General features: G+C 38.0%; 2 protein-coding genes across 2 annotated transcripts; one reads left to right on the forward strand and one right to left on the reverse strand.

Annotated features, from left to right (window-relative positions):
- Positions 1 to 5147: 5147 nt before the first annotated feature.
- LOC137277091 (meiotic recombination protein REC114-like) lies at positions 5148 to 12671 on the reverse strand. The gene is made up of 7 exons (XM_067808753.1): positions 12550 to 12671; positions 11133 to 11342; positions 10824 to 10907; positions 10612 to 10695; positions 9981 to 10133; positions 9624 to 9707; positions 5148 to 5391 (listed from the first exon to the last, which is right to left on the reverse strand). The coding sequence occupies exons 2-7, from the start codon at positions 11208 to 11210 to the stop codon at positions 5209 to 5211; spliced, it is 666 nt and encodes a 221-aa protein (XP_067664854.1). The 5' UTR covers positions 11211 to 11342; positions 12550 to 12671; the 3' UTR covers positions 5148 to 5208.
- A 256-nt stretch (positions 12672 to 12927) lies between these two features.
- Positions 12928 to 19337, forward strand: LOC137278495 (mitochondrial fission factor-like). The gene is made up of 4 exons (XM_067810850.1): positions 12928 to 13054; positions 13706 to 13913; positions 14315 to 14513; positions 15299 to 19337. The coding sequence occupies exons 1-4, from the start codon at positions 13028 to 13030 to the stop codon at positions 15525 to 15527; spliced, it is 663 nt and encodes a 220-aa protein (XP_067666951.1). The 5' UTR covers positions 12928 to 13027; the 3' UTR covers positions 15528 to 19337.
- Positions 19338 to 19641: the final 304 nt, after the last annotated feature.

The following is a 19641-nucleotide window of genomic DNA, read 5'->3' on the forward strand; positions in this document are numbered from 1 at the left end:
GGCGGCGATCTGTAAATAACGGCGTCTTGACCACACAATCCAGTGATCAACATCATGAGCGTTAATCTACGCAATTGGGAACCGATGACATGTGTCAACCAAGTCAGCGAGTCTGACCCCCGATCCCTTTAGTCGCCTTTTATGGCTAGCCATGGTGCTGAAGACCTCATGATTCAAGAAGAGAATAGTACAAGAAGAGAACCACGTGAACCTATCTTGCAAGTATTTTTTTTTGAATGAATTATACTGCAGCTTTATGGATAGCAACTTCTTGTTTAAGGCATGGACCGACGTTTCCGTGTACATTCTTAAATCGTTATTAAGAATCACCCTTATCACCGCTATACATTGAAACCTTGCTCTGTTGCTCTTTACATTGATAAACTTTCATTGTTTTGATTTTTTTCCTTTCTTTCTTTCTTTTTTTTTTTTGTTTGTTTGTTGGTGATTTTATTTCATTCCACTTACGGGTTGGTTTGGTGTAGGTCACGAATTATAAAGAATGAACACATCGATCTGAAATACAACTTCTCCCTACAAGTCGTACGTTTCTTTCATAAACTGAGACAAGAAATATCATGATGTATAAGTGGCAGAAACATTGATGTGAGAAAACGACCCTAAAAATACGTAAGGAACGCAGAACACACACGTCATCGTATTTTAACAAATCTTATAATGGTATCAGTATCATGCGAAGTGGTTTTCTGAGTGTCCATGACCACCACGCCAACCCAAATCGAAATACATGGGCAAGACTAGTGGTAAGGAAAACACTGTCTCCATAGCGCATGCCCCACAGTTCAGGTAAATAACGTTCACTTTCGTGTTCGTGCAACAGGTGTAGGACAGAAAGTGTGCGCACGATTATATATTACTACCTATTAATGTATTAAAGAAGAATTCAGCGTCTGTCAGCCAATAACATCACACACGCAAGTTTTATTACAAAGTGAACCAGACACTTAGTTTACGCGGGTTATATGACCCGTGTGTCGCATGCATGATTGCATGGTTAGAGGACGGAAAATGTGACTTGTTACCCTGAACATCATTTGTTGAGAAACACATATGACTGACATTTCAAACTACTTTATATCTCCAGGGCCTCGTTCTTCCAAAGATCTTACAGGATTGTTGATAAATGACTTAAAGACACGAAGCTCTGATAGACATACAAGTGCCTCAATGTTGAAACACTTGGCAAGAGGAAACCTGTTTAACAACTATGGGAATCTCCAGATATTTACTCCAGAAAAAAACCTTACACGTCTGTACTGAATCTCAAGATATGTACCGATGAAATAACCTTCAGACAAACAAGTAAATACTGAATCTCTAGATATTTACTGATACAATAACCTTCAGACAAACACGTCTGTACTGATTCTTGCCTCTTACAAGCATAGTCGCCTTCTGTGGCAAGCAAAGGTTGCTGAAAACCTATTCTATCCCGGATCTTAACGGGCATACTGATGAAATAACCTTTAGAAAATCACATCTGTACTGTATCTCCTGATATGTACTGATGAAATGACCTTAAGACGAAGTCGTCTGTGCTGAATCTCCACATACTTACTCAAAATCTTTCATGTCTGCAATGCATCTTGAATCACACCATGCCTATCCCCGTGGTGGAGGCGAATTCTGCTGCTGGCTCTATGCAGAGTACAGCTGATTAAAACTAAAAAAGTTACCGATTCAGATCGATCGAAACTCTTAACAATTAAGAATGAGGACCATAATTTATGGATATACAACTTCTTTTATTCACTGAGTGCGACGTTTCGACATAGATACTAATGTCGTTGTCAAATGGTGTGACAGTGACATGCTACATTTCACAAATATTACACGCTACCTGCCTGTTCAGAACAACCGTATAGCTTCAACATCTCTGCCATCACCTGACGTGATATTGCTGGAATATTGCTAAAACAGGCGTTAGTCATTCATACTCACTCACTCATTCACACACCCAGCATCTCTGCTTTTCATTATTTGTACAAAGTTAAAACTGTGCCATTATAGTATCTCCGTTCTCTTAATAATTCAATTTCTACTTGTGACGTCCATCTGCAAAGGGTAGTTAAACCCGCGTTAAGGCAACTTAGCACTGTTTTGGCGCAGACATGACGTTGTCTTGTCCCAATTGGCCTCCCTGCATTATCATCAGCTGTTTTGAACCGAAGTGTAAGACTCGGATATTGCCGTCCTGTCGAGCTGTCGTCAAAGCCAGGTTGCGGACATATAAAAATGCATCACTTCCGGTGTCCCGAAAACGTTGTCGGAGTTGACGAAAGGTGTATAGAAGCACATTACAGTGCCTGGCAATCATCACACCTGAAGAAACGCCGCTAACCATCGCGAGAACCCGAGTCTTATCTTGTGTCAAGCGTGGCATTTTCTCAACGTGATTCAGTTTCACAATTCCTTTTATAGGGCCTGAGCGCAAGTAACACGTGTGCACACCGTTTTTCATGAATGTGACTGTGTTTACGATAAATGTAAATGGTTCAGTTTTAAGCATCTAAGTTCATGAAAGAGGAAGTCTCCAGGACTCAACCTCGAAATGGGCAAGAATATAAGCCTTTTATCCCCACATCCTCTGTATCGTAAGTAAAAAATCTTAAAGCAGTTTTTTTAAGTTCGAAGACAACAAATACCAATTGCGTTTTAATTGCTTTCAGTGCATATATAAAAACGCGTTGTTAGCCACCCATTGCAGCTTGCAGAGGAGAATACAGCTGCGAGCAATACCAGTCACTGGATTGTCACTGTCTGTCAAAACTCGATTCTTTAAGGACCACTGTCATGTGACTGGAATATTGACGAGAGTGACACACACACGCACGCACACACATGCTTATGTATGTTGATAAGGCAGGTTTACTTCTCAAACGTTTCGCTGATTAAAATATTTTACCTTTTTCTTTGTCAAGTATGACGATATTCAGTCAAGAACATGCTGTTATATCAGTTATTGCATCCATGTTTAGTAATATGTTCCTGGTCAGATATTCCGTTACGATATGGCTGAAATATTGCCGATGTGACGTTAAATATTAACTCACTCACTCACTCCTGTTCAGATGAACAAATACACAGAATGTTATTGTATGTCTAATACGAAGCTGTCAAAATTGACTGATATATCAGGCGAGAAAATAGGTCTCGAGACATATAGAAATGCTGATAAAGTTACAAAATCTGACCACTGACGTGTGACAAACCAAGAATTATGTATCATTTCTTATGTTCTTGTGAAAATAGAAAATCTGTGTTTGTTAAATATGTGTGTACTTGTTACCTGATAAGGGCTCTACATGTGATGAACACAGAAAAGAGTCCAGTACCAATTCCAATTAGTACGAACTGCATTGGGCAGTCTTTATCCCAAATCTCGTGTAAAAATATACGGGCTACGGCTCTTGTTCTCGAAACTTTCATAGCCCTAAGAATTCTTAACTTCCATAGTTGCTAATAAGTTAAGAATGTGTTTAAGAAGTTCGTAGGACCCTACACCGGGATGTGTTCTCTGTTTAAAGACATGTATCATATACAACATATGTCATATTTGGGATTTCACTTTCTTAGTAAAGTACAAATGCTAGTACTTTTTTCGGTTGAGTCCCATCCGGGATTCGAACCCGCACCCTCAGAGTCAGGCACCTAATCGCCAGCACACAAAGTCAGCCGCCTAGCCCGCTCAGCCACCGCGACTTCCACAGTGAAAGTGAAATCCCAAATATGACATATGTTGCATTTGACCACTTTCTAAATGGCATCGTGTAATCATGTATCATATACATCCGTATTCAAAGCAGTTTGTAAGATTTAGGGTGTACCTTCTTCTGTCAGCCTCTTATATCCACTGCTGATGTACAGACATTTATACCCGTAATTGTACGAATCAACCCGTTTACCCAGCCACAAAATAATCTGTACACACAACTCTCCACTGAGGCTGAAAACGTATTATGATATTGGCAACCGAGTGACTATAATACCGTTCCGGTCGAGCTGCAAAAGGTAGATTTTGTATTATGGGTGTTTGCCCTTGAGTTTTCCTATACGAGTGAAGATACTACGGAACATTAGTTCCATTAGTTGTGAGCAAGGCGCTGTATACAATACTATTTCAAACAGCAATATGTATAATGTGCTCATTCACGCGTATAAATCACTCTGAATATCACCGGCGCTAATTCAGTAATGCTCTTTCCATATTTGGGTCAACACAATCTGAAAAGAACCATGATTCAGTGTCAAATCTTAAGCTGTAGATAAAACAGAATAGCAACATTTAATAACAAGCGCTTTACCAGCATATATGCACGAGGCGGATGTCCATGGTGTACTGTGGTATCATCAATGTGGTGGAAGTCAGCGCAGGAGAAAACAAATCCATTGAAAGTTTTCACAGCTTAATGGCTGGGCAGTCACTGTCTAAAACAGTACATTATATATTTAAAATGCAAGGGAGCAAAGTAAAGATATTTCACGATTCTGCCATCATAAATCCCAGTTACATTCAATGCCGCTGGTAAATCACCACATCAACCATATTCAACCATCTTATTTTACTAGTGTTTCAACGCATTGATCACTAAGGTCTATTCTGCTCCACAGGTGGCTGGAACAACATCTTGGCTAGTGGCCAGGAATATTGTCTGGCATTTGCTTCATTCTATTTAGTAAGCACATGATTAGACAAGAAGCCAGTAGGGCTAGAACCCAGTCAGTCCTGCACAACCTACGTGAAATATGCATGCAGGCTGTGTACAGAGACTATAATTTTCAAAAGACAAGTTTAGCATAGGCCCCCACTGCAGGTCAGAGAATGGATAAACTAAGCCTCAAAACCACATCCATGCCCATGCTCATGCCCACGCTTACGCCAACGTCAGTTTTGTTGTAGTCGCAATAAAAATCAGGTGGTGTTCACATGTTGAGCTTGAACTGCAGTAACATGTACATATGTTACAAGTACACCAACAAAGGAACATATTGCTTTGAGATACACCTAATGGCAAGACTTCACCACGTGCATCTTGATACATCCTGGTTACAGCGTTTACTTTCGACACTTAATCATTTCAACTTCTCCAAATGTAAATACCACCATTCATACACAATATGCTCTATTTTTCAGCCAAATTCGTAATTTATTTAATGAGAAGTTTTGTTCTGATGTTCAGGTGATATTCAGGTGACATTTGAGGTGTCATCCGCTATGAGTTTCTGCAGTTGTATGTCCACTTGCTGTACGAAAGCGGGGAAGCTGGGGTCTGTGAGACACAGTCGGATCATGGTCTTCATCTCCTCGGGAGGGAAGTCACAGTGCTGGTATGCTACAGGTAGTCTCGCCTTCAGATGTCCTGACACCACCTGGAACATAACCGCAACCATATGCTCTTGGATTGCAGTGCTACTAACAACCATCACCGCCATAGAGTTTGTTTTTTTTTCAAACCAAAACAATTTCTGTACTGTATATCAAAGTAGAATTAGTGTATAAGACTTTTTGGAGGCATGGGAGTGGGAATGGGTGGGGTGCAGCGGGTATGATAGTTAACTTTGGAATATTTTATTTGCATTTGAGCAAAATGGCATTCACACAAAGCTTGTTGTAAGGTCTTCATATCTTCCTTTACTTTTATCATCTAGTCTTGTTAGGTCTATTAATGTGATTAGGCCAATTATCCGACACCAATTAGCATTAAGAATGTTCAGGCTGAGGAATTGGGAATGGGTCAAAATACCTCTTCACGGAAATGAATATCACTTCTCTTAACCCCCTGGATGCCACAGGGACATATATGTCCCTCCTCTTCACCCCTCACTTTGAAGTCGAATAAAATTCTAAATATACCACGCATATATAAATACTTCACAGTTTTGAATTCTGCGGAAAATTCCCAGTTTCTTGATACCATCCACTATTATCTCAGACCAAGCGAAAGTGCTTAAAATCGCCTTTCAAAATAGGCTTCTTCGTAAATGTCGCCATTTTTCAAACTGTACAAAATCGAGATTCACAGCGTTATTTGCAGTATGTTTTGAAATGTGAAAATCGGATAATTACTGGGAGTAATGAATTTCAAAAATAGCATATTAATGATCACTGATATCAAGTTTTCATGTAACCCGGAATGATAATTCTGAAACGTCACCGATGTACCCAGAATCGGTTGGGATGTTTTCGAAAATACACTTACACGAACGCCGAAGTGCGCTTTCCGCCATATTGGATAGTGTTTACAAAATCACGTTTCGAGAAGGCCGGTATTGAGAAGCCCATTACATCATGTATACTTCATAGTTAGCTGCGACAAATGCATCATTGAATTCCCCATATATCTTAGAATCAAATTACAAATGGTCTTTGTCACCAATACCAACTGTCTAGACAAAACGAAACGAAATATACTTTGTATGAAAACGAACGCTGTGCTCGAAAGACAGCGCTTGACTGAAATGTAAACAAAGAAAAAATCCAGTTTTACACTGCGTAGCATTTTCGGAAATTTCCTAACATCCAGCCCTCTAATCATTGCTTACAATAGCTCAATACGCTTAGTATATTCAGGGGAAGAGTATCGTGGCAAAAAATAGCAAATTGAAAATAGATACAATGAAATAATTTGGTAATTCATAAGAAACTGTCAAACTTTTAGTGCAGCGTGACGCCATGACTGACGCAAAATCACGCAGAACGACAACGGTACTTATCGGCATTTCTGGCTTCTTCCGTCATTTACAATGTAAACGATAAGAACATATCACAATACACAGATAGTCAGAATAATTCTGATTACTTACATCTCACATTTATATACAAAAGATCCCTGAATCAAGCAAAATGTCGTCGCAAAATCCTGAGTACCCTTCTCAGCGAAGCCGCCATTTTGAAAGAAATCGGTCATCGGTAGTGATGTCATACGTCAACATTGTTGCACATATTAGGCAATTTCTTTGAGGTGAAGGTCGGTTGAACAAGAGTAAACACAATGCCCACACCATTCCGATTGCACTTTTAGTATTGTGATGTATATTTTGCGCATCGTTCAGATATTTTTTCATGCAATTGATTTCAGTATCTACATATGTCCATATTCAACACCATATCATGTGTGGGTATAAGGTATCCGTTATTATTCTTTGAAAGCTTTTGATTGTTTGAATAATATTTACATGGGAAACTGTCTAAGTAAGTGTTACAGTATTATACCACATTTTAAGCCTCTACACAAGTGTTGGAAGATCACACGTAGCCATTACTGCAACATGTGCTTTAGTTCCCGTGATGTGCAATATTCAATACGTTGGGACAAATATTGCAGTTTCATATGAACAGGTTAATAAACAACGATTTAATTCCAACTTATAAGTAAAACGGATAATATTAATGAAAATGATTTGTACATTTTATCAAATGTAGGGGCACACATACTACTATTTAAAGGAATTGTCTTGTTCATTGTATTGGTTCGTGTCGTTTTTATAGACAAAACTATTATCAATATTAATTGACCAGGTGCGAGTTTGTCAAAACGTTTCATGATTCATTATCATTGTTTTTCGATAATAAAGTCAATTCAAATGCGATTAAAATATATCTGATGGCAGAATGTCTAACTCAAACAATATTTATACGGAAATTGTTAAAAATATATACATCAGGTCAAGTCTTAATTTGGACAAGCATTACGTCCATTTTCTAATACTTCTTTACTGAAACATCGATCTCTTTGTACCTTTTATTGCATACTTATGAAGGGAATTGATTTCATAATCATGAGAAGAAAAGTCTTTTTCCTAAATGAATACTCAATGAACATTCAGGTGTTGTGAAATTTTCATTTATGCTAAATTGATGCTAGGCAGGTGCGCGTGCTGCTCACAATAAGATATGTAGTAAAACCGTGTAATTGTTGATATATTCAGGACACTATTTCAGTGATAATACCATTCATTTTATATTTTGGCTGAAAAGTGTTGAATTCTGACACAGAAGCCCAGATCTTTTACACATTGAGTGGAAACTAGTGTTAGATATATCCTAATCAGCAACCAGAGTAGTCTTTTTCCGACGTCACAAAATGCACAAAACATGCTGTGACGTCAACTAAAATGTCGCATTATTTTCAGTTATTTCATTACGTTTGAAAATGTGGCTGTTACTCCGTTAATAATGATGGAAAATTAATAAAAATACATATACACAAACAGGAGAATATGGGAATCTAAGAACTAAAATATGTATCGGATAGGGACATCCAAATCGCTATTGCCTGATTTTTGATGTAGTACACTTGCATCTTTTCTTACAGATTGTGAAACTACCAAAAGGTATCCTCTCACATTGGGGAAATTTGTGTTGGAATAGTTTGGCTCACTGTGAACAAAACATCACGAAAATATACTGTCCATATCCACAGCAAATTCTCTCCATGTGATCGGAGTTACATTGACCTAATGTAAACCATAGCTGAGTTATGCCCCCTTATCTTTATACGTGCATGACCTCTCTGTCGACGTTTGACGTCATAGTAGAAAATCGATTTTTGACATTTATTGCGGGTCATTTTTGATTTTGTGAGTATGACGTTATGCATTAGCACATACATCCATTTCATATACACTTATGTCGTTCAGATATCAAGCTGTATTTTCTTCGCTGACACTTCCCGTAAAGATGCCAAATTAAAAAAATCGTAGCAGAGTGCTTTTATTGGTGCATGATAAAAAACTGAGAAATTTACTGTTTTTGAACATACACAAAAGTTTTGGACAACTTTTAGCAGTGTCTCTTTCTCAAACCCCTGAGGTAGCCGCAATTATATTTATACCAACGGATAGGAAATCAAATATCCTACATGTCTGTGCAATTTCATAGCCGTACGCAGATCCAGGACCACGCGAGCGCAAATCTCGCACAACGTTCACTTTTCAAACTTTATGAAAATGTGCGCCTGCAAAAAAACTCGGCATCCAGGGGGTTAATAATAGCTAATACTGCATGGTTTAGATTAATGCGCCAATGAAACTGCTTACCATGCGATGATAGATAACGACATGGGAATATTACACTAAAACAAGGAAATATGCACTGGTCCTGTTTGATGACTTCTGCCTTGTGAAGTGGTGCTTGTGATGTGGATATATTTAACCATCTAGCAGGGTTATTTGTAAAAACTGGGCCTGTAGCAATGTTAGAGACCCAAAGTAGTGAACATTCGTCAGTCAGTGTTTGATTGTAATCGTTAGTGATCTGATTTAAAATTGATCTTCAACCTCCCCAGTCTCAGTAAACTTTGTTTCAGTACACTTAGTAGTGGAGTGTAACGGAAAGTACTGAGACTACATTACTTTGACTGCAGCCTTCCATTCTTGAAAAGGGAGACCTGTGGGATTGGATGGCCACTCACACATATTGTTCCTCTTCTGTCAATAAGACATCTTCCCGGAATAACCATCTGACGACCCTGGCCGAGAGTAAATACCTTCTTATAGAATGAGTACGCGTATGCGTTACTCGTAGTTGCCTTAGCTTGAATGTCTCGCTTGCTGGTTGTTATTTCAGTCATTCATGTGACACCCCTTATGAGTTTTCTCACCTTGGCCATTTTACTGAGGGTGACCTCCCCTTGAAGCAGTTCATCCTGAGAAACCTGTGAATGGGCAGGGTCCTTCGGCTTCTCCTACACCATACAAAAAAAAATTAAGATGTTGTTTAAACACACATCAGACATTTATACTGTATTGCTTTTAGGTTTATAAGATGGGTTGCTCATGATATGTCGCTCATGCTTACCAGTGTGAGACGCCATGGCAGAGCACAATGGGGTGCCTAACACTGCTTAAGGCCCATGGCAGTCGATGTCTGCACTTAGCAGAAGAGGACCTTGATTATTGGCAAATGGCTTTCTAGGACATGAAAAGGATGTCCAAAAGGCAGAAAGTCTCCTACTCACGTTTGTGCTTGTGGCACCCATACTTTTTGTTGTTGGACTATCCATCTTAACAGGGAAGAATTTTGACAGTCTCTCTGCACAAGCTGCACATTGACTTTCAGCTGTTATCCCATCGCACGCATAAAACTTCAATCGAAATCGTCTGGTTTCATTCTGTCAGTAGAACAGATAAATAGATGGTTTCAAGATCACGGGGTCCTGTATGACTTATATGTTGATATGAAATATAATACTAATATAAATATACATCGCAGCATCTGTGGCACGATAGTAAAGATACAAACGCATTCGCTTTGTCATTTCCTGCGACCTTTCTTTCACCCAAAAAATTATATTTGTTCTGTTCAAGAGTGCTTGTTAAATATTTTACGACGCTTCAGACAACTATGTTGTCTCGTAATAATGATTGTGAATGTATAATGCGTCTTTACCGTGTTCAAGGCACATGCACAAAGCTCTAACAGTGTGTGAGTGAGTGAGTTTAGGTATATGCCGCTTTTAGCAATGTTCCAGCAATATCACGGCGGGGGACATGAAATGTCAGTACTCTATGTTCATAATTTAGTTTAATCGTAATGAAATATCGTCTATTTACTACTGAGTGCAGGAATTGGAACCAAAAACGGCTTACTGCCACTTTATACATGAGCAGCATGCTATCTCTCTTCGTCATTCCCCTCATCCAGGCCCGGGCTGTCAACAAACTGTGGCTCTCCTGCATTGCAAGATATCACGAATACAGACTTATGAACAACTAGAATGAAGGCAAAAGAAATGATTGATCTGTTTCTCCACTTGCAGACCTACTAAAGATCGCTAAAACTTGGCGTGCGTTCATCTTACCATAACAGTTGTGCTCCGACACAAGACAAGGTGACTTGAGTCTGTTAGAGTCAATACAAGATCACCGTCGTTGTCGTCGTATTGCTGAAAAACGGTATAAGCGTATGTCTCACAGAAAGGAATGTCACTGAACGATACATGCAGAGAAAGTATTACTACAGATAATTAAGAACTTCACATTAATAGTTTGGTTTTTTTTCACTGGACTAATCGCATATTCTTGAACAAAAATGACCAAAAATGAGTTAGGTTATTCTGTATCATTTAGACCGATCCCTCACCTTTGTGACTCCTTTGTGAATAACTCACCTGCCAATGTCCTTTTCCCATTGCACTTGAAGTTATCAGGTACCTGGCGTATTTCTCGATTTTCCACACTTCAGGCATGTCTTTTAGCTTGATGCAATAATACCAAGGTAATACCAGGTCCTTTCTTTATAATACCAAGGTAATACCAGCTAGGTCCTTTCTTTGTTTCTATCAACCTGCTCAGCCACTGGGCGGGTATGTGGCCAGTGCCTACACATAAAAGGGTTAAAAACAACATCGACATGATACTGATTTGGTACATGTAGAATAAATATGGTAAATACATAACTACTGTAACAAAACATATTGTTATGCATGCCCCAGTTCTTCAATACATGAGAATTTACAGATGAAAGAGCACATACATACCATTTACATCTACTGGTAGAATTGTAACATATTGACACTTTGGATGATACTTTCGTTTCTAATTAAGACTGTACAGAATGATTCGTTTGAGGGCATCGGAAAATTTGCGCCAGCTGTCCACACACGACGATAGAAAATATATAAAATATCATTGGAACGTGTACTTCCATTTTCCATATAGGGAAAGTTAAATCTTTTGACTTGGGGCAACATGCATACTTTGTCATATCTGACACTCGACTTCGAGTATACTTCTTAGTAACTTAAAAACGAGAGTATTTACAGAACTACCTTTTCCTGCTATGTCACATTTTAACTTTATAAATACGTATTCCTTTGCCCATGCGTGTGTAACATTAATATTATAATTCAAGACCAATAAGTAAGCTAAAGCTATATTCTGGTATCATGATATACTGTACAGAGTCTGGGGTGCATTTCTGCGGTCACAAATTCGTTTTCATGAAATGAATTAGTCGTATAACTATCGAATCATATGATATCCTAACATCGAATCTTTGGTACCATCGGACGATCTAATTAATATTGTCTGTAACATTGCACAGAAAATAAATACCACAGCCAAGTGTTTATTGTTCCTATAAGTTTAATGGTCGTGTTTTATTGATGGACTATTACTGACTTTTTTTTGCTCCCTTCTATGAGCTATTTGCGCATAGGTGTTCATCGAATGCCGTTCGACTTGAATAAACACTGGTACTGCAGTACCAACAGGGAATGACAGTACAGTACTGCGGTGTGAGGATTTAGGTTTTGACTTAATCTCTCTGATCTTATGCTTTTCCCCATGTGACAAACTATTTATGTTTAAAGTCATAATGGGCTGTTACAAATATATATCATAATATTAGACAAAGCTATCTGCATGTGTGATCACAAAACTGATGGTCTCCCCAGGATCACAGACGAGTCTAGCAGACGACATTCGACTACACCAAGCGAACTGTGCATGTAAGCTCACAGCGTGCAACCAAATACACCAACTGACAATACTGTCTTTGTTATACGGGTGCCATATATAACCTACTGTTCCTGTTCGAATAGGGTATAACGGTAGCTGACTATGACATGCAATGGGAAAAACACAGCAGTTATTCCTGATTTCTAGTTGACGATCTCGACATATCGTCAGTGAAGTAAACACGCTGTGATATATTCTTAAACACTAATTGTAACTTATGACAGCATTGTAAGGTATGGTCATTTGAGATTCAACAATGCGGCACAGATAAGTATTTAACTACTAGTGGCATGTTATAAAGTCAACATGTAATATCAATGTATTTTAGAGGATATATGTTGGAAATATTATCAACAGAATATGTGGGGAAAATCTCGTACATGTTCACCAGTTTGTAAGAATGTACATTTTCTGACGTCATCATTTTATGTGGTCTTTCTTTCAAAATGGCAGCTCCCTGTCCTGTCAAAATGACATAGATTCGAGGCTAGGACCTGTTATCTCTGAAATATCAACTTGTTGGCTGCAATTTAGACCAAATAAAATGGAGAGTGCAGAATCGTCTCCCCGAGTAAGTGTTGTACACGAAAAATCACAGACTATTTATATTTTTGCGGAATAGCCTTATATCCTTTACTATCTCATGCTGCAACCTTTGATCATCATTTGTTCATTTTCAGCACATACTGGTTTTGCGTTCATCCCATTCCATGAATGTGATATAGTGCCAAGACTTAAACATTTTCTATTGTATGGTAATTATGACAATATTTCCATGTTTACCTGTTTACCGTTTACCTGTGTTATGAACGCGGAACGTAATTTCCCTGTATCGTTTTCTACTTTTTGTTTCACCAACTCCTTGTTTTGGAGAGTGCTTATTGTCACAGATGTTCTGAGCTTTCGATAACTTGACAAAAATAATAAGCTTTCTTGAGAAATGGACAGCTAGACTAATCCTTACGTGACCGCTTAACAGTTACCAAGAAACCTATCACTTCCTTATACAAGGTCTTGTTTGACAAAATTCATCCTGCTTATTTCAACCTACTAGTGTACCAGATTTCATACTAAAAAGTGATGTAATGTTTAAGGATGTGTTTGTTTGTTGATTAGATGAAAGATCATACATGAAAACTACAATTTGTCAGAAATCTCTTATGATTATCATGATTATAAACACTAAAAATTAATAAAGAATTTGCATTTATCTTTTTTAAAGATGGACAAAGCCCATGTTCACAGTCTGCCATCAGACTACAGTGATGTCCAGTCAAACAGCTATGATCCAGATTTCATCTCAGATATCAGCAACAAGATGCAAGTGCCGGACAGGATAGCTGTAGGAGGAGCGTATAACGGCCATGTAGGACAAACTAGGAACACTGCCTCGGAAAACATGATGGTTCCGGAAAGGATAGTTCTAGCAGGTAAGACAGAAAAACGAAAAGGGCTTGTATGTAGTTCACATCTGTAATACAGCCTCAGCTACACACATTGGCATTAGTACTAATAATAGTCTTTGCGATTGATTGAGATTTCATCACTGAGTAAGAGTAGATTGGATCCAGGTAAGAATTTTTTTAAGACAAATAACAGTATCTGCTGGTCAGACTTACTGACATTGTTAATGTTCCTTTAATGCAGTTACTTACCGGGAGATCAGTTTGCACAGATTCATTGATTCACAGACCACCTCATGTATGTTGAATAATGTTGTTAAACAACAAACAAAACATCCTGATGTGAATACTAGTGATGTCAGCATATTACACCGCTATATTTATTATAGCTGTCTATGAATAAATTGCTTTTCATATATGAATGGCAGGAGGAGATACACACATCGGGATGAAGGAGGCACTTCGCCCTCTTGTCTTTGATCGTCCGCCTGACAGTGAGAGCATGTCATATGTAGGACTGATCACCCCACCCAGAACACTGACCCTAGAGGAAAGATTCCCGACAGTAGAGGAAGTGGAAACGCGAAGAGTTCATACCGACATGGTAGCCAAGCCAGAAACTAATGGGTGAGGAGGACTGAGCAATTCACTGATGATTACATTTTCCATCTTTGTCATGTGTTCTCAAACCTAATGTCTAACAATGTATTGTCTCAAACACACCTTGTGATCTTAGGTGATTTGTATTACTTTTTCCTATTTAGAACAAGGTAATTTTACAGCAGATTGTTTTATGGAGTGATGAAGATATAAATTTGGTTTGGGGACAGGACCTACAATCTGTAAGACCTTTATGTATCTATCTGTAAAGGATATATTTGTAGATGCTTGAATGTCACGCCTTTTGTAGTATTTATGTGAACACAGATCATTGTGAAAGACCTATTGATGTGTGTAGTCAGTGGACAACTATGCATTTGGTATTTGTTTAATGATTGCTTGGATGTTGGGGTAGTCTAGTGGTTAAGGTGTTTATTCTTCACGCCGAAGGCCTGAGATTCCCCACATGGGTACAGTATTCGAATACTGCAGATGAGCAGTAATTGATATAGCCCACTCATGCCTAGAAAGGTTATGTTACATTTACCCTGCTGTATGTGTTGCACTCTTCCCATACATACTACCTTTCCTTTTCCTGGTGAAATCATGCAAAACATGGAAATGCTATCATGTTAGAAAGAGCAAATTTCTAAACAAAGTTGAAACTGCTTCTTGTTTCTAAGGGACTGATGTTTTCAATCACATTTTCACACAAAACAGAAGAGGTGTACCAGAATGTTACGGTGGTCATTATTACGTCAGAATTTGTTTCGAATCAGAAACCAACAAAGTCAAATCTGTTTCTATTACAGAATGGGCCCAGTGCCATACACTCCCGGAGTGTCACCCTATGACTCACTGCTCCTCAACGAAGAAGATGAAGCCACTCTGTTACGAACCCAAGTTTCTAAACTGACCCGTCGACTGGCTGTTATGGAGCAGGACAACCAGCGGCGATCTCAGCGTGAACTTTTCCTTTACCCTGCAGTTTTCGGTTATCTCCTGTTTCGAGTATTCTTCTGGTTCATGAGAAATAGATGAAACCAGATACCTCCTCCAAGACTGACTCTTTAAGATATATTACAGGATATTAAATTTTCCTCAATTATTTCTTACTGTTTACCTGTGGGAAACATACTAGTTACTCTGCTAGGAGGACCCATATATTTAGGGCCAGATACATTACTCTAGTAAACTTCAGAAAGACTATTTGTGACATGTGTACAATGATTGATATCACTGCACACCATATCTTTACATGTGTTTGTGAACATGGCAGGTGTTCATGTTATCCAGGATAATGCTGTACATTATCATGCTGTCATGCTGTTTTCTGTAGTTTGTATTCACATGGAATGTTTTTAACCTATGACACTGCTGGTACACTACTGGAAGATCAAGCTATGGTACAGTTGAACCCTGCTTATCAGGACCTCTCTAGATGCAATAATTTTGGTAAATACATTGTATCTTAATATCTGACGAGTTACTTTTACCATGTGTGTGACTTTTTGAGTCAGACCACTGTCTCTTGAACAAACAGGGGATGCTCTGTTGTACTTGTGGTCTTCTATTAGCATGGTTGTATTCAATGTGCGAAGAAATAGTCACTGGCCCTGTAGCCTGCGACTAGTACGAATCCAGTCAGTCCAGTAAATCCTCAGTCACTTTACTTACTCAGCGAATTGTCTTGGGGTCATTTTGAAAGTCTGTCACCCTATCACCCTATCTGACTTGTTAAGTTGTAATACACTTCTAAATCATGCAAATTATGGCGATATATATCCATCATATTAGCAGCTTAATAATGACTTATTTAAGTTATTTCAGCATAAACAAAATACTTTTCTTGTTTTCTTTTTAACCTTTTTGTAATCTTTGGCTTAGTTTCTACATTCAAATTTTGGGCGAGTGAATTATTTTGTGGCATAGCTAGCCCAAATGGCAAGCTAAATTTGGAAACTGTTTCGCACACTGGTTGTTGTCATTGGTTAGTATAATTAGTTCTTGTAGCGTGAATGCATGAAAGTTTGTGATCATTATGATGCAAGCATCATATGCAGATTGGAGAGTGTGCTATGTCACCAATTTTATCCTTCACACATTTTGTTTTTAATGAGTATTGTTCTGGAGGTTTGGTTCCAAATATCCCATATCCTGGGTCTCAGTGTAACATTTGCTTCAGAATGTTTAAGAATTCTGGTCTTTCTTTCTCTCTCGAATCCTCTTTAGAACTTCATCAAACATTATGGAAGCATGCAATATTTTGAACATGCAAAACATTGAATACTGGGCCTAGATTTTCAAAGCTGTCTTTGGGCTAAGATAGTCGTAAGTGCCATACATTGACATTAACTTACAACTATCTTAACACTAAGATAGCATTGAAAATCTAGGTGCTGGTCTCTCCTGTATACTCAAATCCTAAAAGTCGCCCCATAATGTTTGATGAAGTACATGTATTAGCTACTGATACGGACATATCTTGGTCTATCAGGTGAACCAACGATAACAGATGACTAGCATATTTATCTAGACATCAGGGGACTACACACTACCTCATCAACGTCAAAGAGTTTGTTACATTATTATTTATCACACACAGACACCCAGACACAAAAGTCATTAGCCATAGTGGGTGTATATACTGGGAGGATCGCAGGATAGCATTTTCCCAAGCCAAGGGACTTAACTGTCTGTAGGAGTCCACTTTCCACCCATACCGAAATAGGCTGGAATTAGAGTTATATTTAGACTGGAAAGAGTTTAGGCAATGTCCAGTTAAAATTGGGTATCATAGAAGACATCCAGTGTATAAATATTGTAATAGCTGATTTAATTTAGGTTTCAGGATATGTGAAGAATGTGAAAAAATCTTTTCCTCACAGATATTATTATAACCATCTCACTTAGTTTGTTACGATTATCTCCTGATTATTACACTGGAAATGCAGGTGGTATTAAAAGTAGAATCTGAGTGCTGATTGGATGAGATGACAACAGGGAGATAACTTTTAGTTGCTACCACTGTCTAATTCAAGCTTAGTTTGGCATGAGGACTATACTTTCATAATTTGTCAACTCCCTTGCCTCAGTGAGATAGATTGATATCGATACAGATCATTTTCTCTGCATTAAGATTGCAAGAAGAGCTTTGATTCACATATATTCAGTTGCTTAATTTGTTTTCTGTGATGGAACAAATTTTATGGATGATCAACTTCTTTATTTTCACAATCACCTTCAGCTCAGCAACTTCTAAAATGCCTCTAAAACAGTTTGTCAAAACATATTAGAAGAGTTGTCATAGTATTTATTTTTCTACAATTATTTTTCATTGCATACCTAAATCTTGTACTTATGTTTTAAAAAAGCTTAACAGTGAGTTTGCTTGGTGCTTGCTATAAAACTCTCGACCAGCTACAGTTGCAGTGATTGTAACACAGTGCATGTGTTGTAGGAGTTGCATCTCTCAGCTGTTTCTGGGTTTATATCCAGGACTCATTCGGTATTATCCTTGACCTGTCAACACCACACACATGACTGTTACTCTATTTGAAGTGGTAATTCTGACCTTTATAACTATTGTCTTTCTATCAGTGAAATGACACGCTGTAAATAGAAATTATTCAATAAGGTTTACTCAAGTCTTGAAAATCTCTTATTTTTCAGATGTATATGCATGGATATGTGCATTATAAATATCCTATAATGATAATAATAATATAGAGCTGGTTCTGACACATCTTGCCAATATTACAAAGTTCTCTGTAGATTATGTTTGTTTCTGCCCTGTGTCCAAGTCAACATTGGACAACGTCTGATACCAAACAGCACCATGACCATGAGACTCCATACTGATAATCCTGCCTTGACTAATGTCTAGAAAAATGTGCCACAGTTTCATCATAGATTTTGGATGTAGGATTTTGTCTTTACATATTTTGTGTGAGTGGATGTTTTTTTATGCCTTATAGACACTTCCTATTATTTCTATTTTTTGACAGTGAAATATTTTGCTAATTTAATACTAGTCATAAAAGTATGATGAGAAGTGTCAGTCATTCATTCATCATTCCATAGGTAGTTTTGTCATGTATGATGAAGCCGCCCTACCGCAGAAGCATTTTGTTTCAGCCTGCTGTGTTAAATGCCATGTCCTCAACCACATGTACATATGAAGACTCAGTATGCATGCTTAATCATATATAGTGTAAAAAAATACTTCATCTCTGACATCCTAATTTTACATTTTTTGCATTTGTATATCCATTGTAAATCAGTGATATATATATATACATGAATGATAATTATTTTATTGATGACCATACTTGTAGAACGTAATTACAGCAAATGTTTCTGCTGATTTGTGTTCCACAGGTAAGACATACATTCATGTTACTGTAGTTGTCTCCCTTTGAAGTACAGGTAACACCACTGATAACTGTTGAAAACATTTGGAGTTCAACATGGACCAGAAATGCTGTGTATGCTATATATTGCAATGTATTACAAATGAACTGCTGCACCATGGCTTGGTGTCTTGGTATCAAGGTTTTGTTTTCAGCATGTTTGTGATCTGTAGAAAACATTAAGAGGAGGATAAGTCAAATGTGTCATTGTAACATGGAATTTTTACAAACAAATCATAATTATTATCAGTTTAGTTCCTTAATCATATTGTATTTAAGGGCCAATAATAGTGAAAATGACCCACACTGGATATATTGTACATAGAACATGTACAAGATGTCAGAAAACTTATACATTTTCAACACCTGTAGTAGCATTGGTTGATGTGATTGTCTTGTATGTATTGTTGCCTTCATTAAACCTAATTGGTCTCTGCTTTGCTGCTGTTGTGTCTAGTATTATGCTGTATCAAAGTCGGTGCTGTTAGTACACTCCATAAGGTCATATCTGGGATACTACCAATCAACTCAATTTTGGCTGGGATACTGCAGGTCAAATCTGTTGTGTCTGGGATACTGAAGGTCATCCCTGTTGTATCTAGGATACTGCAGGTCAACCCTGTTGTGTCTGGGATACTGCATGTCAATCCTGTTGTGGGTAGAATACTGCCGGACAACACTGTTGTGTCTAGAAATACTGTAAGTCAACCCTAATGGTTTGGGATACAGCATGTCAAGCCGGT

The sequence above is a fragment of the Haliotis asinina genome, chromosome 3, assembly GCF_037392515.1.
Source record: "Haliotis asinina isolate JCU_RB_2024 chromosome 3, JCU_Hal_asi_v2, whole genome shotgun sequence".
In the NCBI taxonomy this organism is placed as follows: Eukaryota; Metazoa; Mollusca; class Gastropoda; order Lepetellida; family Haliotidae; genus Haliotis; species Haliotis asinina.